General features: G+C 42.3%; 1 protein-coding gene across 7 annotated transcripts in view; it reads right to left on the bottom strand.

The window, feature by feature from the left end:
• ARHGEF9 (Cdc42 guanine nucleotide exchange factor 9) overlaps positions 1-26,093 on the bottom strand; it is a 369,419-nt gene that overhangs the window by 37,117 nt on the left and 306,209 nt on the right. For all 7 annotated transcript variants that reach the window (XM_058154714.1, XM_058154711.1, XM_058154715.1 and 4 more), the window contains one exon: positions 25,250-25,409. In XM_058154714.1, coding sequence (XP_058010697.1) covers positions 25,250-25,409 — 160 coding nt within the window. The remainder of the gene's footprint in view (positions 1-25,249; positions 25,410-26,093) is intronic.

Here is a 26,093-nt window from a genome sequence, read left to right as displayed (position 1 = left end):
ATTGAACGGTGTGTTACCTGTAGTTAATCATCATCATCATCATCATCATCATCATCATCATCATCATCATCATCATCATCACAGAGTTGGAAGGGACCCTGGAGGTCTTCTAGTCCAACCCCCTGCCCAGGCAGGAGACCCTACACCATTTCAGAGAAATGGTTATCCAACATTTTCTTAAAAATTTCCAGTGTTGGAGCATTCACAACTTCTGCAGGCAAGTTGTTCCACTGATTAATTGTTCTAACTGTCAGGAAATTTCTCCTTAGTTCTAAGTTGCTTCTCTCCTTGATTAGTTTCCACCCATTGCTTCTTGTTGGCAAACTAAATGTAATTTGCAAGTAATTTGCTGATTGTGCGGCATGCGCGTGCACGAAGCGAACTGGTGGTAACACCGGTTAGAACCCACTGCTGCTCTGCCCCTCTTGCCAGGGCCTGCATTACATTTACATAAAATAACTAAAATAAAATAAAATAAAATCTGACACTTGTTGCAAAACAGGGTGAGATTGCTGGTAAAAACTGGATTGCAAACGTTCTTGGCAGTTGTAGCAATAAGCAAAGTACTTCTCCTAGGAGACTTTATACGTCTCCTCAAGAGGAACCACTTTTCTCTAATAATAACAGTCTTGGGGAAAGGCCTTTAAAGACTTAAAATGTAGAAGTTATTCTGATAAAGGGCTGAACTTTTAGCCCATTTATTACAATTACTTTTATACTAGAATGGGAAGCAAGCCTCTCCCAACCCAAGTTTAACAAACTACCCATAGTCTGTCACCCGGCGGTGCCACTCCCTGCAGTCAAGACGATGAAAATATGGGTGCTTGGCAATTTGTCCAAAGGTACGACCAAGGGCTGTAACTCCCTTCCCCTCCCCCTCCCCCTCCCCTCCCACTCCATGCCTTTCGGAGCCCTGGCACCTTGCAAGCAAACCAGTGGTGGGTTTCAAAAATCTTTACTACCAGTTCTGTGGGTGTGGGTTGATGGGTGTGGTGTGGCGTGGCTTGGTGGGCGTGGCAGGGGAAGGATACTGTAAAATCTCCATTCCCTCCCCACTCCAGGGGAAGATTACTGCAAAATCCCCATTTCCTCCTGAACAGCTGGGACTCAGGAGGCAGAGAATAAATGGGGGCAAGGCCAGTCAGAATTTTTACTACTGGTTCTCCGAACTACTCATAATTTCCGCTACCACTGGTCAGAACCTGCTGAAACCCACCTCTGAAGCAAATTCAGGCCTTTAGCCATGGATTGCAAACAGCAGCAGGAAAGCTGGATGCTAAAAAGGAGTCAGACAAGCAGCCAAGGAGCAAAAGGAGAAGATGGACTTTTTAGCCCCTTGCAATCGAGACTAGCTAGATCGCTGGCTTTGCAAAAGAAGGGAGCCAGTCAGGAGGTTCTGGTTCTTGCAAGGCTTTGGGAAAGCGATTGCTAGCATGCAAAGGCAGCTGCTCAAACTCTTCCCTTGCTTGCCCCCCACACCCAATCCACATTCTTCCAATAAAGAAAACCCAAGAAAAACTGGTAGGCGGGACAGACTGTTCATCTTTCTCCCTACCTCCAGTTAGGTACTAAAGCTACAATCTGCAGCTCTGGCCTCCAGCCTTGATCCCCTTGAAGAACAATTTAATTTGCTAACCCTACTAAAGTAGGCATGCCTGGAAAGTGGGTGACAAAATTATATGCAACCTTGATGAATGACTGGCAGGCTGAAGAGTAGACGAAAAAGGGATTTGATTTTCGAGGGAGGAAAAAAAGAAGAAAGGAAAGGATAAAGGAAAGGAAGGTCCTTCCGGAGGCTGCTTGTTTGGAGCAGTGGAAGAACAACTGCAAAGCCAGGTGGGGATTCAACACGGGCAGCAAACGATCGCAGAGGAGGCTGAGTCCTAAAGGGAATCAGTCAAACAGGAAACAGCTCTCAAAAAAGTTTCCAAGCCTTTTATTGCTCCCTTTAGGAACTGGTTTCTGGCTGGCCTTTTGCTTTAGGTGCTGCAGCAAAAATATTTAAATAAATGTTTTTTAAAAAACAAATGGATCATAGGTGGGTAGGAAATAGGTACATTTTTAATTAGGCAGATAAATAAGAGATGTGCAGGTGGATAACTAGGCACCTAGATAATTTGATAAATGTGGGGGGGAGAGCAAAAACATTCATATAAACAATCATGACACACATACACACACTGTTGTGTCTGTGCCCCCCGAGCCGGGCCCCCTGCCAGAAAGTGACTTGGAAAGTGAGAGGGAAGGGCCATCAGGACTTACCTCGGGAGCACCAGCTTCCCTGGCACAGCTCCAGGAGCCAGAGGCAGAGGCCGCTGTCCCCTGACTCTTCCCCCACAGGCCATGCCTCCAGACCCAGCTGAGGGCAATCAGGCCTGGCTGGACCCTAGGTTTCGTAGGCAGGAGAGGTAGGAACAACCCTACTAAAGTAGGCATGCTTTAGGGATGGGGCAGGCCTAGGAAGTGCTGAGACATGGAGCCACACCCCACAGGATATAAAAGCAGTGAGGGCTGCTATGCCTCTTCGTAGCAGGCAAATCAACTGCTTAACTAGAGCTGAAGTACTGTTTGTTCCTGGTTGACTCATTGGCATCAAGAGAGATAACAGAGTCACTTAGCAGACGCTCACGAGTTTGCTGCCGGAGCTGATAGTGCCGGCTAATTAAGCCATCGCTCGGACTGAGGTGAGGGGGACAGAACACACACATCCATCAGCCAATGCAAATGCAGACACTTCACAATAAATAAATGCCCCATTTAGGCGGCAAGGGTCTGGTCTCCTGGCACCTTTGAAGGAGGAGGCCCATTCAGTTATGTCCTTATAGTCAAGGTTCCAGAAAAACCTCTTCTGCATAAAAAAACCTCAGAAGCCATTGTCTTTCAGAGTTCTTTACTAGCATAAGGAAACTGGTACACGATGAGTGAAATTCCAAAACTGAACTTCCGGATTCTTTTCCCAGTTATACAAACCCCAAGAGTCCCACCCCCCTAACCCCTGTGCTGGTCACATGGTCCCACATTCTCCCAGTTCATTCGAATATCTTCTCGCCACTCCTCCTGCAGAAGTGAACACCATCCGACCTTGACCGCTTGAAGAATGTTACCATACCCCTCAACCCCCCTTCTTCCCCTCAGGGGAAAAACGTGGCAGCGTCTGGAACCCTAAGGCCTAGTATGGTTTCCAGGCCTGACACTTATCTAACCAGGGCCACCGAAGGTAACTCTTCTCCAGGACCTTCATTCTCACTATGCCCGGTTGTCCCTGGTGCAAAGTCTTTAGAATGGACTGTCTGAGGAGTGGGGGAACCACAACCCGGTGTCCCCACATTAGGCAGTTCCTTTGGGTCGAGAACTCATGCTGCCTCAGTTTATAAGGCTGCATTTCTGGGCTGAGAGATCCCTGAGGTCACCCCCTGTGCACCCAGTCTAAAACCTGGGAGATTTACTTGATCCCTAGCAGAAAACTGGGCAATGTCAGAGGCGGTCAGCAGAAGAGAGGAGCTGTCCATCAGGAGCACAGGCGAGGCAGGCACCAGGTCTTCCACTACAGTCTTCAGGGGGCAGCAGGTAAGCACATCAGTGTGTCCGAGGTGCTTTCCCAGGCGATAGGTCAGTGTGTAAGAATACGCTGCCAGCAATACCGTCCACCAGGTCATCTGCGGTGAGAGAATCTGAGGAGTCTGGCAGTCCCCAGTCAAGAATCCCAAGAGAGGCTTGTGGTTGGTTACGAGCTCAAAAGGGCAGGGGCCCACCTGCAGTCACTGGTACTGGTTCACCTGAATCAGTACGAACTGGCTCAATACCACCTCTGGTATCTGGTTGGGTGTAGCTTTTCAGTTGTTGGTTGGGGTGTTGATGGCTGGCCATTAAGTCATTGGCTGTTGTATCCCTGTGCTGCCAAGTCCTTCACACAAAGAAACAGAATAGCCCAAAGCACACATTCTGCTATAGCAGGGATGGAGAACCGTGGCCCTTTTATGATTGGTGAACTTCAGCTCCCAGAATTCCTCAGCCAGCCATGCTGGCTCAGGAATTCTGGCAGTTGACGTCCACAAGTCATAAAAGCACCATGGTTCCCCACCCCTGTGCTACAGAGAAGTTCCCTGAGGATGGGCTCCAGTACGAGTCTAAAAGTTCAGAAGAACCGGCCCAGTTTGGATCCAGCAACATTATCCTGGGACATCTATATTTGTCTTCACTTTAAGATGTATGGACTTCAATTCCCAGAATTCCTTAGGCAGCATGTTCACACATGTTTACACATCTTAAAAGAGCTGAGGTTGAGAAACACTGGTCTAGATAAATAATTGTTGCTCAGGGTGCACCTGACAATGGACTTTTGTCTGTGCTGGGCTTCCTAGCTTGGCAACGCTGTTGATAATCCATATGTTGCAAGCTTATGCTCTGTAGAAAATTTGTTATTTATAGTTTGGTGCCTTCAAATCAGTGTTGACTCCTGGATAAGTCCTTGTCATTTTCTTGGCAAGCTTTTGGAAGTGGTTTGACATTGCCTCCTTCCTTAGGAGAGGGGGACTGGCTCAAGGTCACCCAGCTGGCTCTCTTCCCTAAGGCAGGACTAGATCTCATGGTCTCCCACTTTCTAACCAGGTGCTCTAACCACTACACCAAACAGGCTCTCAAAAGCTTCTTTACTCCCAGAAAAATAATTTTTAGGACCAGGCACAACACCCTCAGAGTCAAATTCAGAATAAAGCTGGAAGGGAGGTCTTGTAATCCAACCCCTGCTCAAGCAGGAGACCCTATACCCGTGATGGTGAACCTATGGCACATTTGCCAGAGGTAGGGCTTGCAGAGCCCATGCCATCGCCAGCTGCTCTTCTGGTTTCCAAAAATCCGAAGACTAGCTGGGTAGCGCGCATGCACACCGGCCAGCTGGTCTTCGGGTTTCCGGCGCTCCAGTGCGTGCACATGTTCCAGTTTGAGCACTCAGTGCTGAAAAGTTTTGCCATTACTGCCCTCAACCATTTCAGAAAAGTGGCTGTCCAGTCTCTTCTTAAAAACCTCCAGTGATGAAGCACCCAGAATGTCTGAAGGCAAGCTGTATCCTCGCTGTTAGGAAGTTTGTCCTTAATTCCAGGTTGTTTCTCTCCTTGATTAGTTTCCATTCATTGTTTCTTATCCTGCCTTCGGGTACTTTGGAAAATAAGTTGACCCCCCTCTTCTTTGTGGCAGTCCCTCAAATACTGGAATACTGCTATCATGTCACCCCTCAGTCCTTCTTTTCTGTAGATCAGCAATACCCAAATCCTGCAACCTCCTTCTGCAATTGTTCAGGGTAGCTGTCTCCAAACCCCACTAATCAAATGCATCTATCCATGCTGACCTGGGAAGAAAGGATCAGTTCGTCTTGTGCTACTATATTTAATAGTTTTTTAAGCCCCTGAAGGGAATATGCTTAAACTTGCTGTATCATACATAGGAAGACTGGGCAATTACTCATCCATACTTAGCGTACTTCTCACCCATATGGAAGCTAAATTTTGTCACCGTGAAAATGAGGCAATAGCTGATGCAAATCTGAATACTGTTGTTTTCTTTGTTAATTATGTTGTGATGTAAAATTGGAATAAAATGGGTTGAGAGAGCAGTAATACATGTTAATGAGATTGCAGGAATTGGGTATGTCTAGTTTAGTGAAAAGAAGAACTAGGGGTGACATAATAGCACTGTTAACAATATTTGAGGGGCTGCCACAAAGAAGAGGGGGGGGGTCAACCTATTCTCCAAAGCCCCTGAAGGCAGGACAGGAAGCAATGGATGGAAATTAACCAAGGAGAGAAGCAACCTAAAACTGAGGAGAAATCTCCTAACAGCGAGAACAATTAACCAGTGGAATGCCTTGGTTTCAGAAGTTGTGGGTGCTTCATCCATGGAGGCTTTCAAAAAGAGACTGGACAGCCACTCGTCTGAAATGTTATAGCTTGAGCAGGGGGTTGGACTAGATGATCTCCAAGGACCCTTCCAGCTCTGTTCTATTCTTATTCTTCTTAGATTATCACAGGCATATCCAGCACGACATCTACAGTCCATCTCTGCTATAGCATCACAGAAGGAGCTGTTAGCTCTGCCTATATTATAGATGCAAGAAGATGGTTTTCTGATCAATCAAAAAGTATCATTCTGCTGAACAGATAGACCTATACAGTATTATCTGGCATCTTATTTTTTTTACTGGACACCAAGACACTTGTAGGAAATCCACACAAGAAGTACCTGAGAATGAATAGCTCATTCTTATTAATACACTCACTTCTCATAGTCATTGACTGTGAAAGTAATGGCTTACAAAGCTTTTAAATCTCTCTCTCTTCCTTGATTTTGTCTTAAGCCTTATAATGGAAAAGAAGAACAAAATAAATTGTTCAGGGGCCAAGCTATAATTGGTGAACCATCTCTGTTGCTTTGAGATCCAGTTACTTAGCAACTATGGCATCTAGTTAGCTCTTTCAGCCAGGTAATCTTTTTTGTTGTGCATAAGAATCTCCAAGCCCAATTATGCTCAGGACTTCATTGTCTCTTGACTCTTGTCCTTGTCAACAGCAGCCAGGGCTCTTAACTGTGGAGTGAAGATGAAGTGGAACTTAGAAAGATGGATAGGAGGGAACCTTCCTTGGGAACAGGGAAGAAGCAGCATTGTGGAAGGAGGCAAGGATTCAGAGAAGGTCCCAATACAGTAATTAGAATGGCAGTGAGTAGACGGAGATGTGACAGAAGGAAGTGGACAGCAATTTTCAACTGAAGGGGTTTGGACATTTGAGACTAACTCCCACTTCTGGCTCTTTGCTCTCAACAAAAAGACCAGGTTAAGTGATCAGATTCTTGGAACCTCTATCTTTCTGTGGTTCCCGAATGCCAGGTCTTCCAATCATAAGTTTTGTGACATTCACAAGCTTACTGAGGATGAATCCTGGCTTGTTTTACTGAAACCTGGTTGGGGTAGAAGTCTTCCTCTATCAGAAGTGTGGCCTTCTTCTAGATTCTGGGTCTTACATCAGTGACAAGATAGCAGAGTGAGTCAGAGGATCAGTTCTCATCCAGGAGACTCTGTTGGCATCAAGGGGCACTTCACTTGCAGATGTGAGGCTGTACCAGTGGTGGGATTCTACTACTGGGATTCTACCCGGTTTGGGTGAACCGGAAGCAGTGGCCGCGAGATGCTCCCACCCGGACATTATCACGGATGTTCTACGCATGCACAGAGGTGGTGCACATACTCACATTTCTGAACCGGTAGTGAAAGTAAGTGAATAACACTACTGGGCTTTGGGGACAAAACTGGGGACAAAACTGGGCTTTGGGGATATCGGGACATGGTGAGAATGTTCACGTGCATCCTCCTCCTTGAGGCAGGGCAGCTGGACTCCCTGTGGGGCTGGCAGTGATTCCCAATTGTTCTTAGAGACTTCAACTGCCTTCTCTAAGAGAAGGGCAGAAGCAACTGAGAAATTCTTGGCAATCATGGCAAATCATAGGCATGCTGGAGACCACACATCATACCCATTTTTTATCTCAGGGTAGCCGGATTGTATTCTAAGTCTAATGTTAGGGACGTTCATATCCTTCCCTTGTTGTGGTTCTCATCCACTGATTACAGTAGGGTTGTCTGGTCATCTGTAGAGAGGAGGAACCCACTTCAGTGGTCTGCTCCAGGTCTCAACTGTAACCACTTGGCTTTCAGAGTTGGTTGAGGTTTTCCTGAGTTGATGGAGAGAAGTCCTGTTGAGGCCTTAAGCGCTTCCTGGAATAGAGGGGCAGCAGTGGCCTTGCACAAAACTGCACAACTTTTTGCTTTTCTAACTGATCCAGGGCCTCCCCTGGTTATCCCAGGAGCTTCAAGGAATGAAGCAAACCAAGGGATGTCTTGAGCAGTGCTGGGCTGACACAAGGAAGCAGCGTGGGTAAGAAACCCCACAACCTGAGTGATGAAAAGTTGAAATGACTCCACTCTTCTGACATCCACCAATTGCCATCTAGTGTCCCTTTTTAAGGAAACCCGTATTCTGTGGGACAAGACCAGGCAAGAAGATCATTTAAGGAGCTGCTACCAGGAATTTTCTAGCTTAGACAAAATGTTCAGATTCACTTGGAGCTTAATGCTACCCAGGCAGCTCCAGAGACATGGCTGAGATGACATCTGGGATCAGTTATGTCCTGGAGATCTTGCAGGAGATGGATCCATAGGTCATCCACTTCAAGTTTGGATCCCTCTTGGTGGTGAACATCTCAAAAGAACTGGTGGGAGCTGGATGGGCCAGTGAGAAAAGCCCCATAAGGGGCCACTGCAGGGCTCAATACTATCCCCACTGTTATTTCACACTTATATGAAATTATGGAGCAAGATCACCTATCTGCATGGGATACCCACTTGCCTATTTCAATCTATGGCTGAATAAGTGATGTTCTCAAATGGCTGTCAAGGTTTCTGTAGGCTATTTGCATCTGGATCGGGAGAAATAGCTTGAAACTCAACCCCAGCAAGAAAGAAAGGATCAAGGTTGAAAGTCTGCCAACTGCAGTAAAACCCATCATTAACTCTGGATGAGTTGCACCCTATTGGGCAGAGTTGAGGTTCCTCATGGTTTCACAGCTCCTGCTGAAGGAGCAGATGGAAACTGTGGCTTATATACAGCTCCGTCCTGTGCATCAATTGCAACTTTTCTTGGAATGGCAGCTATTACTCACTGTCACTCACCCCTTACTAACTCTTGATTCAACCATCACAACATGTTTTATGTAGGGCTGCTCTGAATTTGGAAGCTACGGTTGGTCCAATGGTTCAGGGATTCCTCAGTGCATCCCAAGGCACCTACATAAGACCTCTGTTCCAAGAACTGTACTGATTGCCAGTTGACTTCCAGGTGTAATTTGAAGTGCTAATTGTCACTTTTAAGCCTTTCATGTTTTGGAACCTGAATACCTGCAGAATCACCTTCTCTCTATACCAGTGGTCCCCAATCTTGCCTCTTGCCCAAAGGGAGCTTTATGTGTGAGAAACTGGGTATAAATTACAATACAATAGATTTCAGGTGGACATCAGGAAACATGTCATAATGAGAAGGGCTGTTCAGGCACCATAGAGATTGTCTTAGGAGGTGGAAGATTCTCTTATGTTGGAGATACTTAACAGAGACAGGATGTCCAACTCTGTCAGGACTACTACTAATGGATTGCTGTACTGGGCCTAGGTTGGACTAAAAGTTGTCCAAAGTCTGATCCAGCCCTTCTGTGATTCTCCATTAATTTTCTGCAGCTTCTTACAAGGGAGGAGATTTTTTTCATTTGTTGGCAACAGAGGAGTTGGGAGGAGAACAATTTTCCTCTTGCTTTAGCATGGAATTGTCTTTGTGTTTGTGGACAAAGAAAACCAATTTGTATGTTCCAGTGCCATCTGGTGCCATTGCCTATAATTACACTATTTACTTAAGGACAGCTTTTAACTAAGGGTTGGAGACAACTAAGAAATTCACCAACCCAATTCTAGTTCCTGACAGGGTTTCAAAGTTAGCCAAGGCCACTTCATTCTTTTCCCTAGCTACCTCATCAGATGTGGACTTTTTAAGGTCTGAGGGTGGCCTCTAGAGCAGTTTTAATTATTATAATTCTTCATGCAACATGCTGAAAAAAAAAGATAAAATTTATGATCACATTAACTGCAATAATTTAACTTAAATTCAGTTAACAGTGGAAAAAATCCAACTTTATTTTTATTCTGGCCCTTCCAACTTTTAGGGAAAAGTCCCAGTACATTTCTCAAGGTCCACATGTGGGTGTGATTGTGTGTAGGTGTGTGTGTGTGTGTGTGTATGCAGCTATGCATAAATGAAGAATGTGGCCAACCTGTGATTCAGTGGAAGGTGAAGGACAACAGGACTTTTAGACATTACAGTGGAGAACTAGTCAAGTAGATAATGTCATCAACAGTTGCTTTTCAAGGACTTTGGCCAAAACAAGACAATATTGTAGTAATTTGGCAACAAAATGGCTGCCATCAGGGGTCTACAAAATGGCTGCCTTAAAAATACTTATGTAAAGACAAACAGATGTGAATATTTATTGCCATCTCTATAATAGCACATCCAGATATTGACACAATCAGTTAAGACCTTCCTTCCTCCTTCCTTCCTTCCTTCCTTCCTTCCTTCCTTCCTTCCTTCCTTCCTTCCTTCCTAACTGAATGAGTCATCCTTTTTAGCTTCAAAGAGAGCTTATGTTCAGTCCAGAGGCAGCTTTGTAAATAAAGCTTCTGTTAGATGCTGACTTTTGTCTTTGCTGCCTGCCAGCCTCAACTAATTCATCTTGAAAGGTGGGACAGAGAATGTAGCAGGATCAAGAGGAAATGAGTACTGTGGTAGCCAGCTTAGGTGAAAATCATTTTTATCTTTCCAGCTCAGTTTTATCTTTCCAGCCTATTCTTTTAATTGGGGCATGGGAAGTTTTGTCCTTTTAGATATTGAGAACTACAGTTCTCAATATAATTCATCACCGGATGGGATTGCCAAGAGCTATAGCTGAGCAACATCTGGAGTTTTGGGGCCAGGTCTTCCACCCTTGATTGAACTGAAGGTACCAGAGGTTGAACCCATACCTTTTTATGTTTGGAGAAGGTGTCATGATGACAACCACGCCACCCCCTCATGAATAGAACATTTCACCCCAGTTTTCCAAGGAGGGTGGAATGGCAAATGATAAAAGTCATGATATCCAACCCACCCTGTATCATTTTTAGGAAGAGAGGGCTACTCTCATTAAGGCAGGGTGGTTGTTTTGTCTCCCAGAAACTAGCTATCAGGCTACATAACATGGTATTTGATTGGGTGGACTCAAAGAAACAGTACTTCATCTGGCGTGTACATTTTAAATGTCAGGTTAAATAAAGTCAAGAAAAAAATAAACTTCCAATTTTGTTTTCTAGAAGCAGCTTCTAGATTGGCCTTCTGTAGCCTAAGACCTTCAATGCTGTCATACTGTACTGTGAATCCCATCATCTCTTGTCATCTGGATGGAAATCATAGTCCTACACCAGAGATGAGGAACAATGGCCCTTTATGTCTTGTGGACTTCAACTTCTGGGGGTTGAAGTTTACAAATCATAAAAGGGCCATAGTTCCCCACCCCTGTCCTACACCAATCAGATAAATCTCAGTACCATGGATAGCAGGGACATAGTACTATGGACTTAGGGATTCTAGGCTGATCCCTCTTTTGACTCTGCCTCAGGTTCTGCTATCCTTCCCTACAAACATCATTTCCTTCAATCAGTTGATCAACTCCTCCCATGAGGCACCCGATCATCAACTCCATCCACCACCCACCACCCAAGCTCAAGTATTGCACTTCTGAATGGCTGTGTTGAGGAAACCTCCCAAGGACTCAAAGTAAATTTTCCAAAGTCCTGGCAACATCTGTTTATTAAATTTGTTAAGTGTATATTTGTATTCTCGTGATGTTTTTATTATATTGTTGCGTTCCCCCCCCCCCCAGTTTTCGTTGGTTATTGTAAACCACCAAAGCCTTCAGTGTCAAGGCAGGGTATGATAATATATCTATTAAATATAATTTTTCTCAGTTGCTTTATATATTTATTTTTATACTATTGTGTTTTTAATTGGCTTTAATTGATTTTATGATTACTCATTGCCCAGAGTCACTTATTTGAGATGGACAACCATATAAATTGAATAAAAATAATTAAAAAAATAAAGGTTGCGGATTTTCAGATCCCTTGGTGATCCTTTCAAATTCATGCATTGCAAACTTCAAAGCTTGATTATAGACCTCTGCACAGTGGGGAGTAAAATAGCAACACCATCCACCCTTTATATATTCAGATAGTTTTGGATTTTGGTTTGTTCTCCTAGGTATTCATTAAGGATTGCCTCTTTGCTTCAAGGGTTCTCTGATTGGTTCTCCAAGTGCCTCTTTGAGGATCTGAGCAGCCTATTAGTTCTTCCACACAATTCAGCCTACAAATAGGATAAGCATTTTCCATTCTTTGCAGGTGGAGTCTGGCATCTCTTCTTTAGAGGAGATTTAAGGAGGGCAGGTTGCAAGGGCAGGGTTGTTTATTTTATGGCCCTTAGACTTTAGAATTAATTCCTTGTCCTAGACAAGGAAACCATTTTTATTCCAAATCCACTTGCCCAGATTTTTTAAATTAATTAGTTGGCATTTATTTCCATGAGTTGTGGTGCGGAATATCACAAATTAACTTACTGTCATATTGAGTGCAGCTGATTCTATTTTCTCAATATTGTCATATACAAATATTTTACTTAGTTCCTTACTTCCAAAGCCTCTGGTAGCTTCTAAGATTATATAATCAATAATAAACCCACCCATAAAGTGGTGGAAATTCATCATTAGATTTATGCAAAAAGAGATAATATAGGAAAAAAGATACATGTTTGGTACATTGAAACTTTCAATTACAGGGCGTCCTCCTCCTGTGTGGATGCAACAATAGCTCTCCTCTCCTGAAACCAATAAGGAAAGGAGGACACTAGATATCCTTGGGTTGAAATGTTCACCTCTGAAGTTTAATCAAACTTCTGCCATGGATGGAATCTGGAGAGAATTAAAGCATAGTTGATCTGATTGGTCAGATGGGAGAAGGTGATCCTACAAATAACCAGCTCCTGATATATATATGACCAGACTCTGTACATCCAGGAGGACATCCAAATTGGAGACCATCTCCATGTGACAGTGCAACCTCATTTAGAGTCAAAGTTATTCCCTGAAAATGGTCCACAAATCCAAATCAACATCATCTTGGAGAGATTCATTTTGAGGTTCTCTTCATCCAGACACAACAACCACCAGGAATTGGGTGAACACTTCTATTGTCTTACCTGTTTGATCCATGGCTGAGATGTATACCTGGGTGATCTGATGATAAATATATGTAGGTCTTTGGTTATTCGGGTTTTCTCCCGCATAAAATTGGAAGTGTCTTGGCGACGTTTCGACGAAGTCTCATTCGTCATCTTCAGGCTTCAGCTTCGTGCTTCTGGGAGCAATGTGTGATTGCAGCTGTTTCTTCCTTTTTAACTGCTAGTGGGGGTTTGAACTGATTGGGTGGGAGCTTGGATGTGCTCTGATTGGATGGGGGTTTTTTTGTGCTCTGATTGGCTGGGGGTGTGTCCTGTTTGGGTGGGGGCTTGGTTGTGCTCAGATTAGTCTGAGTTGCAGGGGGATTTGAGCTGGTGAGCTGTACTGCTGCTGTTTGGCTTCGTGGTCGTGGTCATGCTACATCTTCATAGTGGGTGTCAGTCTGCTGCATGTATGGATTGGAGGGGTTTGAAATGGCTAATGTTGCAGCTGCGGTCTGGCTTCTGGTCCTTGGTCGTGCTTCCTGATCAGTGTGGGTTTGGGTCTGCTTTCTGGGTGGTTGTGTGGTGGTGACATCCTGTGTGGACCTCGTGAGTGTGGGTCTGGTGTCATTCCTTGTGTTAGGGACTCGTTTGTCAATAAGGGCGGGTTTCCAAATGGCTGGTAGGCGGGAGGTATCATCTCGTTTGTTCATGCTGTGTGGGCGTTTTTCTATCTCGATGGCTTCTCTGATTATTCTGTTGTTAAAGTGTTCAGTTTTGGCAATGGTTCTGGTCTTTTTAAAGTCAATATCGTGTCCTGTGGCTTTAAGGTGTTGGACCAGGGAAGAAGTTGGTTCCTCTTTTTTGACTGAGTTCTTGTGTTCTTCAATGCGTGCACTTATTCTTCTGTTGGTTTGTCCGATGTATGTGGTGGGGCAGGCGGTGCATGGGATTTCATATACTCCTTGATTTTCTAACATTAGCCATTTCAAACCCCTCCAATCCATACATGCAGCAGACTGACACCCACTATGAAGATGTAGCACGACCACGAACACGAAGCCAAACAGCAGCAGTACAGCTCACCAGCTCAAATCCCCCTGCAACTCAGACTAATCTGAGCACAACCAAGCCCCCACCCAAACAGGACACACCCCCAGCCAATCAGAGTACAAAAAACCCCCCATCCAATCAGAGCACATCCAAGCTCCCACCCAATCAGTTCAAACCCCCACTAGCAGTTAAAAAGGAAGAAACAGCTGCAATCACACATTGCTCCCAGAAGCACGAAGCTGAAGCCTGAAGATGACGAATGAGACTTCGTCGAAACGTCGCCAAGACACTTCCAATTTTACACGGGAGAAAACCCGAATAACCAAAGACCTACATACAAACACCCGCGAAAACCTCAGAAAACAAATATATATATATCTATATATATATCTATATATATCTATATCTATATATATCTATATCTATCTATCTATCTATCTATCTATCTATCTATCTATCTATCTATCTATCTATCTATCTATCTCTATCTATCTATCTATCTATCTATCTATCTATCATCTATCTATCTATCTATCTATCTATCTATATATATATATATATATATATGAAGGAGAAAAAGAAAAAAACAATAGGACAGGAATGGTAGGCACGTTTGTGCTCTTATGCACACCCGTTATGGTCCTCTTAGGAATGGGGTGAGGTCAATAGTAGAAAGTTTTTGGTTAAAGCTTTTGGGATTACGGGAAGAGACCACAGTGTCAGGTAAAGTATTCCAAGCACTGATGATTCTGTTACAGAAGTCATATTTTCTGCAATCTAGATTAAAGCGGTTAACATTAAGTTTAAATCTATTGGTTGCTCTTGTATTATTGCAATTAAAGCTGAAGTAGTCTTTGACAGGAAGGACATTACAATAGATGATTCTATGAGTTAAACTTAGATCTTGTCGAAAGCGATGGAGTTCCAAGTTTTCTAAGCCTAGGATTTCAAGTCTGGTGGGATAAGGTATTTTGTTGTTTTCAGAGGAATGAAGAACTCTTCTTGTAAAATATTTCTGGACATGTTCAATTGTACTGATGTCAGAAATGTGGTGAGGGTTCCAGACAGGCGAGCTGTATTCTAGAATTGGTCTAGCAAATGTTTTATATGCTCTGGTTAGTAGTGTGGTGTTTTTGGAAAAGAAGCTACGCAAGATTAGGTTTACAACTCTTAGAGCCTTTTTTGCTATGTAGTTGCAGTGGGCTTTGGCACTTAGGTCATTTGATATGAAAACTCCAAGGTCTTTAACAGGGTGGGGGTCATCTGTAAGGTAATGTCCATCAAGTATATATATATATATATATATATATATATATATATATATATATATATATATATATATGTATATATATATATGTATATATGTATATGTATATATATGTATATATACGTATATATGTGTGTATATATGTATATATATGTATATATATGTATATATATATATATATATATGTATATATATATATATATGTATATATATATATATGTATGTATGTGTGTATATATATATATATATGTATATATATATATATATATATATATATATATATATGTATGTGTGTATATATATATATATATATATATATATATATATATATATATATATATATATATATATATATATATATATATATATATATATATATATATATATATATAAGTATATATTATACTTAACCAAACTGGTTTATAACTTACGTGACTGAGTCACGGACGTTGTTTCATTACAGGGAGTCCTGAATTTATGATCACAATTGGGACTGGAACGTCTGTCACTAAGTCATGCAGTCATTAACTGAGTCATGACTGACTTTATGACCTTTTGCCCATGGTCATTAAGTAAATCCAGCTCCCATCCTTGAGTTGGCTTGGCAGACGCCCACTGGCAAGGTTGCAAAGGTAACCCTGGGATGCTACAACTCTCGCACCTATATGCTGATTGCCAAATGCCCAAATTTTGATCGCGTGACCAAAGAGATGCTGTGATGGTCATAAGTGTGAAGACCATTCATAAACACAGGTAATCCTTGACTTACAAAAACAATAAGAGTCCCAAAATTTTATTGCTAAGTGAGACATTTAAGTGAATTTTGACCCATTTTAGGACCTTTCCTGCCATAGTTGTTAAGTGAATTACTGTAGTTGTTAAGTTAGTGACACGGTTGTTAAGTGAATCTGGTTCCCCATTGACTTAGCTTGTCAGAAAGTTGCAAAAGGGGATCACAGGACCCTGAGACCATCATAAATATGAACCAGTTGCCAAGCGGCAGAATTTTGATCACATGACCATGGGGATGCTGCAATGGTTGTGTGAAAAACAGTCATAACTCCCTTTTTTCAATGTTGTTGTAATTTTGGTCACTAAACAAACTGTTGTAAGTTGATTACCTGTACCTTTTTTCAGCTGTGTTAAATGTAGTAAGTTGAGAACTCCTATAATGGTCATGTTTTCAGAACCCCACTGAAGTCTGGTAACAGGAACAGCAGGGGATCAGTTCCACCCGGATAAATTCATGGAGAACCTTGGGATCATCATGAAAGGAGGAATAGATGTGGAAAAAGTGAAAGTGAGGAAGATCATCCACACAACAGCCCTTTCATGAAGGGATTCCTTCCTTCCTTCCGTCTTCCTTCCCATCCTTCCCACTTTCTATAGAGGGATGACTGAGAGCATCCTGTCATATTGCAATGCCTTACTGTCTGGATTACTGTTTCAGGCAGGAAGGTGGTGTAGACAGTGGTGAGGACAGCAGAAAAGATCACTGGTAATTCACTTCCCTCTATCCAGCACATGGCATATAAGCAATGCTTGATCAGGGTTCGCAGGATTATCTGGGGCACTGCACATCCTATCACAATCTGTTTTCCTTCTTACCTTCTGGGAGGGGGCTTCGGGGTATCCGAAGCAGAACATCCAGATTCAGTCCATATAGCATTAACCTCAGTTCCATATAGCATTAACCTTGTGAACTCTCAAGTTTCCTCTTTTCACTAGGTATTTAAAATGGACAGTGATTAATATATATATATAGATATATAGGTGTGTGTGTGTGTGTGTGTGTGTGTGTGTGCAGGTATACATTTATTTATGTATGTATATAGCATGTCTATACGTGTGTTATGTATATGTTTGAGTAGATATACACTTTCTCTTGAAGAGCAGGCAACAGAATTTCATCTTTAATGTGGGCCAGTGGGCCCACAGTAAAAAAAAAAATGACAATAAAAGTTAGGAAGGGCCAAATTATCTAAAGGAACGAATTCCTGTGAACTTGGTACAGAGGTAGGGCAGCATATATTTGCTGCAAATGACAAGTAGTATATAAAAGCAGGATGTGTATCCTCAAGAAACTTGCAATTTAAATTTTCCAAATGCCTTAATTTTAGATCCAGATTGATTTGAGGTTGGATAGATCTGCATTTGTATCTTTATCGTTTCACATGATGTCATTCTCATTGGGTTACATTCTGGTTTGCAGAAATTTGCAATCAGTGAACTCTTTAAAAACTACAAAGACTTTTTAGTGTGGTTCTTGAAAGCACTATCCAAGTTTTTAAAACTCCATTTACATATTTAATGACTTGTAAGCCGCAGACATGTTTTGTGGGTGACCTAATGAAATATATTAAGTAAATTAAAAAAAAGCCTATTGCACCTAATTTGGCCCAAAGCCTCAGTGCTCAGTTCAGAGTTTTAAGATTTCCCACTATTGACACTCTAGGAGGAGAACTGTGTTTGGATCAATCAATCAATCAATCAATCAATCAATCAATCAATCAATCAGGGACTTGCAATAGGTGTGGATTCCTAATTAATCCACAACAATTGATGGGTGACAGCAAACCAAAACTGGTCCTTAATCACTCAAGGACTTCCATGGTTGAATGGAGACTTGAACCTTAGTGCAGCAAGACCCATTCATCTTCAGTGGAAGAAACTCATCTGGGCGATAAACTTCAAAGCAACTGGATTAGGATAACGAATTGAGGAACCCACCTTTGCTGATGTAGTATTCGACAAGCATATTCATCCCCTGCAAAAATGCATCTGAAAAGTGTGCTGGCAATTTTTTTAAAAAAGAGGATACTGTTGAATTGTTTTTAAAGGTGTGAACCTGAGGACAGGGATTGTCTTGTTATTATTCCATGAGCTTCTCTGGCAGTTTTCAAGCTGATAAATGGGCTGTGAATGTTGTAGCTAAATCAATACATTCTAATCTTCACGCCATCCTCCAATTTTGTATCCCTGCTGCAACCAAACGATACAGAAATGGACTTCGGTCAACATTTGTGATGATCTGTGTTTTGTGACAGCTTTCTCTTTTTGCTTTCTTTCGGGGCATCTGCTGCTTCTCTTTCCTTGACCTCAAGGCCTTCTCATTTAATCTCCCCATTGGCTGGGACACCCCGTTTTCTTCACATCAATGTGACCATGCCACAAATATCATTATGATGCCTTCAGAAATAACCTCCTAATGATGTGGGCCATTTTTGATCCCAAAGTGTGATGAAGAGGAATGATATGCAGAGTATAAAGGATGAAAAGAGAAAAGGAAGAGAACATAGGCAGCAGATACAGCACCAAAGCCAGGCAAAAGTGACCCACTCAAAAGGAAGACACTCATAAAAGAAAAATCTCTGGAAATGTTCATAGCAAACCAGGACTCTGCTTAGATCTCCCACCCAAGAGGTAGCAACCTAACATTCGTTTTCCAGCCATCAATGCAAGGTTTTGATAACTTTAAGATGTATGGACTTCAATTCCCAGAATTCCTCAGCCAGCTCTGAATTGAAGTCCCCACATCTTAAAATTGCCGAAGTTGAGAAATCCTGCTTTAATATATCATCTCAATGGGGGCCCAGCCAAAGAGGGATGGATAGATGTTGCATCTAGGTACTATATAAGTAGTCCTCGACCTATGATCACAATTGAGCCCAACACTGCTATTGCTAAGTGAAACATTTGTTAAGTGAGTTTTGCCCCATTTTATGACTTTTCTTGTCACAGTTGTTAAGTGAATCATTGACTTTTGTTTGTCAGAAGGTTGCAAACGGTGATCACATGACTCTGGGACACTGCAACCATCATAATACGAGTCAGTTGCCAAGGCTCTGAATGACCATGGGAATGCTGCAACAGTCATAACTGTGAAAAACAGTCATAAGTCACTTTTTTCAGTGCTGTTGTAACTTCAAACAATCAGTAACTGAAAGGTTGTAAGTCAAGGACTACCTGTAATACAGTTAGTCCTTGACATATGACAATTGAGTCAAAAAAATTTATTGCTAAGTGAGACATTTATTAAATGAATTTTACGGTGGTACAGTGGTTAGAATGCAGTACTTCAGCCTCCTACTGCCGATCACCGGCTGCCAGCAGTTTGGAAGATCGGCTCAAGGTTGACTCAGCCTTCCTTCCTTCCGAGGTGGGTAAAACGAGGACCCAGATTATTGAGGGCAAGAGGCTGACTCTGTAAACCACTTAGAGAGGGCTGTACAAGCACTGTAAAGCAGTATATAAGTCTAAGGGCTATTGCTATTGCTATTTTACGACCTTTGCTGCCACCGTTGTTAACTGAATCAATGCAGTTGTTAGTCACTGAATCTGGCTTTCCCATTGACTTTGCTTGTTAGAAGGTCACAAAAGGGGATCACATGACCATGGGACACTGCAATTGTCATAAATATGAGTTTCCAAGTATCTGAATTTTGATCACATGGCCATGGGGATGTTGCAATGGTTGTAAATGTGAAAAATGGCCATAAGTCATGTTTTTCAGTGCTGTTGTAACTTCCAAAGGTTGCTAAATGAATCGTTGTAAGTGTAGGACTACCTGTATTACATCACTGCAACATACATATAAATGCACAAACGTCGTTTTATCCCCACCCTCTGAAATGACTCAACCCAGGAAATCCAGCCCCACACCTTAGCCTCCATCCGATTCATAAAGACGCACACGTCTAGACCATTGTATTAATTTTAGGAAGAAACGCTTGAGATGTCTTTTCAGGTCTTTTTATTTAACTCCATAAATATTTTTTCATAAGGCTCAGTGTCTTTACAACACTTTTTTTTTTAAAACACTGTTTTGATTTGTTTGTTTTTTTAATACACACAATTCCGACATTTGTTTGACAGGGTCAAACAATCCAATAAAAACAAAAGAATAGAACTGGCAACTGAGAATTAGCTGGGTTACCGAAATCCTTTGCTTGGACAGGTAGAGCCTCCCCTGTAGAAAATGTCCAGCCCCAAATGAAGCATTTCCTCCCCTCCCCCACTCGCATTCCCTGGCATATGTTCCTCCATTCCAAGTGCAACGACTGTTATGTCCCCCAAAGCTCATTCTTTATTCTTCTCCAGGAAAAAGAAAATAGCCTGGTGGTGCCATGCAGAACTTACAATAGCTACTAAATATACATGTTCCCTGAAATGTAGCCGCGATGAAAAAGTAAGCATCAAAAGAGAACAAAATCAGAATCCCAAAGGATCACAAATGTACTATCAATAACACTGAAAAGGACAGCTACTGTCCATCCAAAAACTGAAACAAATTTCAAATATATGCTTTTTCTCTTTGTTTTTTCCCCTCTCTCTCCTATATTTATTGTCTATTTACAACTGTTAGATGCACCTAGTTTTGGATTCTTGCTTTGTTTTTGTTTGCCTTAAATTTTCAAAGAGAACGGGGGAAGCGGAGATCTCGAAAAGAAAATTTTGGTATCTGCAGTCAAGGGAAAACATTTCATCAGTCTACAGACGGAGGGTCACCTCCCTGTCTCTGTATCTAAAGTGTCAACATTCTTCCTTTCTGCTTAGACTGAGGCATCTCAGGCACAGCCAACGTCCTTCTTCAACAGATGCCTCCAGATTTCTTTGGGCTTGGCACAGAAGTCAATGTTCAATCAACCCTGCCCAGGTCTCTCTTTCTCCCTCCCTCCCTCTCCTCCAGTGTCCCCTCCCCAAGTCTAATCAGATGTAGGCCTTCAAAGAAACAAGACGCTTCCGGTCCCAACAGGTCTCCTGGTCCAGAATGCTGGGTTGTGGGGGACTCCAACCCATCGTTGGGATTTGTGGGAAGTTAAGCTTCGGTCCTCATAGCACCTTGTACGGGAAGAAGGTTGTTCCTGCCAGATGAATTTGGGGAGAGGAGCGCACGGACTCTCTTGCTCAGGAACAAATGCCAGCATCTCTCTTACCTTGCCCATGTGTCAGTCCAGCCCTTTCCCCTTCCTTGTCATTCACTTCCCCACTCCCTATATTTAGAAAGAAGCTGCCAGTCCAACAAGGGGGTTCTTGTCAGACCATGTCAGTCTCGATTTATGATGGGACTAAGGAGGTGACCGATGGTGGTTTCCTTGTTTTTCCCCTAGGATTGAATTTTTTAGGAAGCATCTTCAGATAAAAATAATGGAGGTTTCACTTGCGCTCTCTGAGGCATAAAACAAGCAAATGAAAAGGCTTAACTATCACTCTTGGTACCTTCCCCCCTCCCAATAAATAAGCAGGCAAAGAAGTAAGAAGACAAAGATGTCCACTGCATTGTTCCCAATTCCCTGGCATTTTCCCTCTTCTACTTCTTCTTTTCTCTCTTTCCCTCTCTTTCGGTCTCTCTTTTGCTCCATTTGTAACATGGTGCTAGTGCTGCTCTACAAAGCCTTGGTAAGACCACACTTGGAATACTTCATCCAGTTCTAGTCACCCCAATACAAAAAAAAAAAAAAAGAAAAGGTTGAGACTTTGGAAAGAGTGCAGAGAAGAATGGCAAAAATGACTAGGGGCCTGGAGGCTGAAACAGATGATGAACGGTTGCAGAATTGGGGTACGCCTAGTCCAGTGAAAAGAAGCACTAGGGGTGATGTGATAGCAGTCTTCCAATACTTGATGGACTGTTACAAGGAAGAGGGGGGGGGCAACTTATTTTTCAAAGCACCAGAAGGCAGAACAAGAAATAAAGGATGGAAACTAACCAAGGAGAGAAGCAACTTACAACTAAGGAAAAAATTTCTGACAGTGAGAATAATTAACTGGGGGAACAAATTGCTTTTGGAAATTGTGGCTTCCCCAACACTGGAGGCTTTTAAGAAGAGACTGGGCAGCCATCTATCAGAAATAGTGCAGGTCTCCTGCAAGAGCAGGGGCTTGGATTAGATAACCTCCAAAGTTCTTCCCAACTCTGTTATTGTTACTATTTACAGTAATGGAGGCTATACCATTCTTAAAGCATCTGCCCATCTCAACAGGTCAATGCATAAAGCAAAGGCAACTGATAAAAATGGAGTTGTGGAAAACTCAGTCCGCAACTAAAAGCAGGACACAAAATGTTTGCCCCTTTATCATTTACCTGGCTGAGAAATCTGTCCAAAATATTGCTGTTGTTGGAATAAACATGAAATCAGCAGGAACCAGGGAATTCCTCCTGTTTAAAGAGGCAGCCAGGTTTTCCTGCTGAGCCTGAATATCCACAAAAGGAACCGTAACCACTCAGGAATGAAAAGAAGTGCGGTTGCTTTCCTTTCATTTTTCAAAGGGTTTCTTCAACAAAGTCAATTCAAGCTAAGCAAGGGAGACAAGAGCTTTACTTAATGCAACCTCTGAGCATCTTCCTTCTCATTCTGTTTCCCCTGGTAACATTTTGGAAGCTAAAATGTATGATGGGATATTCTCTTAGCTGACAGCAAGCAAGGAACAAACTCCAAAATAATACAACTGGCATCTCGTCATCCATGTTGGCTTACAAAAGGGACATAAAAGGCAAATTCCACCTTAGCTCATTTAAAAATTTGGCAACTTGTTTTGATACACATCTAGGGAATTTAGGGGGGTGTTTTAATAAACACAAACCATATTTTCAATGCCCAGGATGCAGAAGGCAGCTAGGGAGTGATGCAAAAGGGACATAAATTGTTTCTTTATGTGTGGTGAGCCCCTTATTTCCCTGGAAAACCATGAGAAATACACCACAAATTCTACGGGTGGGGCTCAGGAGGTCTCGAAGCAGGGAGTGATCTGATGCTCCCTGTCTAATTAAACGTGTTTAATAGAGATTAAACGCCAGAAGGTAAGACAAGAACCAATGGATGGAAAGAACCTAGAACTAAGGAGAACTTTCCTGACAATTAGAAAAATTAACCAGTGGAACGGCTTGCCTTCAGAAGTTGCGGGTTCTCCATCACTGGAGGTTTTTAAGAAGAGACTGGACCGCCATTGGTCTGGAATGGTATAGGGTGCCCTGCTTGTGCAGGGGGTTGGAGTAGAAGACCTCCAAGGTCCCTTCCAACTCTGTAATTCTGAGATAGTGCAATATAATTGGGGGAATATAATGCTACTAGATCATTGGAAAATCACTGGAGCTTTTCAAAAATAGACTGGAGAACCATTTGACTGGGGGGTTGGACTAGAAGACCTCCAAGGTCCCTTCCAGCCCTATGATTCTATGCATAAATATATTTTCTAAAAAAAATAAAATACATTCCATAGGGCACAAAAATGGGACTGCTGGCAATTCCTCCCCCAATATATATTTTAGGATCCAAGAGTCCTGGAGTGGGTGGGGTTAAATATTTGGGTAATTTTATCCATGTGGGCCACAGCAGGTGAGCGAAAAGGCAAAACTCTCAAGACTGGGGATTTCTTGGCAGTGTTGCCTGTTTGCTGAGCAATGACCGACTTGCCGTGGAACAAGAGTTACACTGGCGTGGAAGAAATAGTCCAACAGAATCATTAAAGGAAGGATGCCAAAGGAGGGATAAAATAAATGTGAATGACAAAATTTAAATGACAAAAAAAAAAAGATAAAAATTAAAATGTTTTTGTAACTATTTTAAATAATTAAACTGAATTGTTGAGTTGGCCTGGTGAATTGGTTGTGGCAAGTTGTCCTATTTTGACCCCGACCCCCCAAGCCTCTCTGACTACCAGTTCCTGACATTTTGTGATCCAAAGGATGTTTATGAAATGCATCCTTTGCAAACGAGTTGGCTTTGTTCGGACACGCAGCATTAAACCTTCTTTCGTAACACTGCACACCTTTCTGATAAGGACAAGGTTTGAGATTATGGAGCCAATGATCCCCAGACTAAGAGCGCATTATTGCTGGCCTATGGTGTGCTTGCATGTTGGCCACAACCTCAGGAGCACTGAAATGGGCCAACTGACCAGAATTCTGAGAATCAGTTTGACGGCTTTAAGCTGGGATATGTGGACTTTCCATAGATTTTTGGAAACTATGCAGGAAAGGTCTAGGCTTTCTGAGCTCTTCCAAAAATAAAATATAAAAATGAAATGGATCAAATCCCCAAAGAACATGTAACTGAAATGGGGGTAACCTAATTGGTTTTGCTGGGGAACGGAGGAGTCCCACAGAAGAAAGGGCGGTGATTGCAATTAAAAAGACTGCATCAGCAGCAGCCAAAGGCATACTTTCTTGCATAATAAAAATGCATATCCTATCTCTTCCCACCCGCACTCGGATACAGCTGCCTGGGTGCTTCTGAGCTGCAATCCCTGTTTTCCAGAGAATTTGCAGAGCTGAAGAACCGCAGAGCTGGTGTGCCTCCATCAACTGCATTCAAAGCAACACAAGTATCAATTGCACAGTACAAAGGAGCATTGGATCAGAACCAAAGAACATGGGGCACAAATTGCAGCTCATTCCAAACAACCAAACTGAGCCGACCCTGAACATTCATTGCTGGCGAGGTAGTTGCTCCAGCCAAGCTCTTTCCAGAGGAACAAATGAGAATTCAATCCTTCTCTCCCTGGGTCTCCGACAGGCTCCATCCAGGGTACTCTGAGAGAAAGGGGCACAGGAGAGGAAGGGGTTTAAACAGCTCTCCCTGCACAGAGATGCTTTTAGAAGACAGTTTTGGTAAATGAAATCTCAAAACAAATATGCCCCTCAACTGGCCCTGGATGGAACCTGTCAAAGGCAGAGCACAAGGCAAATATGAATCATTCTGGAACACCATTTCTGTAACAAAAAAACTTCAAGAACAAATTTTAACAACATTTCCAAGGATGCCAAAATAAAGAAAGTTACATGATTCGAAATACTTGGTGCTTCCTAAGATAATGCAGCAGATACTGTTTTTTCCCTAAAACAAGTATAACAAAAAATGTTTTTGGTCCTTCAAAATTTCATTCATATATATATATATCTATATATCTATATCTATATCTATATATATATATGAAATTTCATTCATATATATATATATATATAATGTTAAGTTTCAACAGTGCTTCTCCAAAAAAGGTCCATCTATAAATATATTTTTATTCATTTTTAATTTTTTTTTAAACTTTATTTTAAAACTTTCCCCCTCACTCTATATATTATTTTTTGAATGGCGTTAACCTGCTGAAGTTTTGCCAGAAGGGTGACTGGCTACGTTTCGGTTCGGTGAACTCATAGACCTGCGGTTGGACTATGCCGTCAGTTACCAAGTATTGTCCCTGATTTAGTGGCTCCTGGGGTGGTGGGTATGTCGGAGGAACGGATCGAGAGTAGCTGACGCCTGGATGGGAGGTGGAGAAGAAAGGAGAGGGAGGAGAAGAAAAAGAAGTCCATCTTAATGCAAGGATTAAATGGAAACACAAATTTATCTTTCTCAATTTCCCCAAATTGGACATTAAGCGATGCAGTAGGACCTGGAGCAGTTATTGTCTCTCTTCCTGGTGGCTGTTCCTTGAAAAAGCCATGACGTTTCCCTGAATCTGAATGTTGCTTTTTCAAAGAAATGCCAACTCAACAAAGATGTCCCTGCCAGATGCAAATGCAAAGCCCACTTTTGGACCCCAATATCCAACTAAATCTTTTTTTTTTTTATTGAAAGAGTTTTAAAAAACAAAAACATTTTCCCCCCTTTTTTCCCCCCTCCCTCCCAAAAAACCCCCTTCCCCCCTCCCTCCTCCCCCCCCCGGCTTCCCGGGTCAATCACAAGGTATTGTTATACATAAACCAAACATAGAATAAAATTTTCCCTTCCAATCTAAATAACCACATCCACAGCTTTTCATCTCCCAACCCCCTCCCCATTACATAAAATAACTTTCTAATTATTCAAAGGCAATCTGATATTTCTTAATCTGATATCTGTTTTGTAGATAATCAATCCATTTTTCCCATTCAATTAAATATCTTTCCTGCGTATTGTCTTTTAAAAAAGCTGAGATTTTAGCCATCTCAGCCAAATTAGTAA

Source organism: Ahaetulla prasina, chromosome 11 (genome assembly GCF_028640845.1).
Source record: "Ahaetulla prasina isolate Xishuangbanna chromosome 11, ASM2864084v1, whole genome shotgun sequence".
Lineage (NCBI taxonomy): Eukaryota > Metazoa > Chordata > Lepidosauria > Squamata > Colubridae > Ahaetulla > Ahaetulla prasina.
Note: the sequence above shows the minus strand (reverse complement) of the source record. Positions and strands in the feature narration are given on the sequence as shown.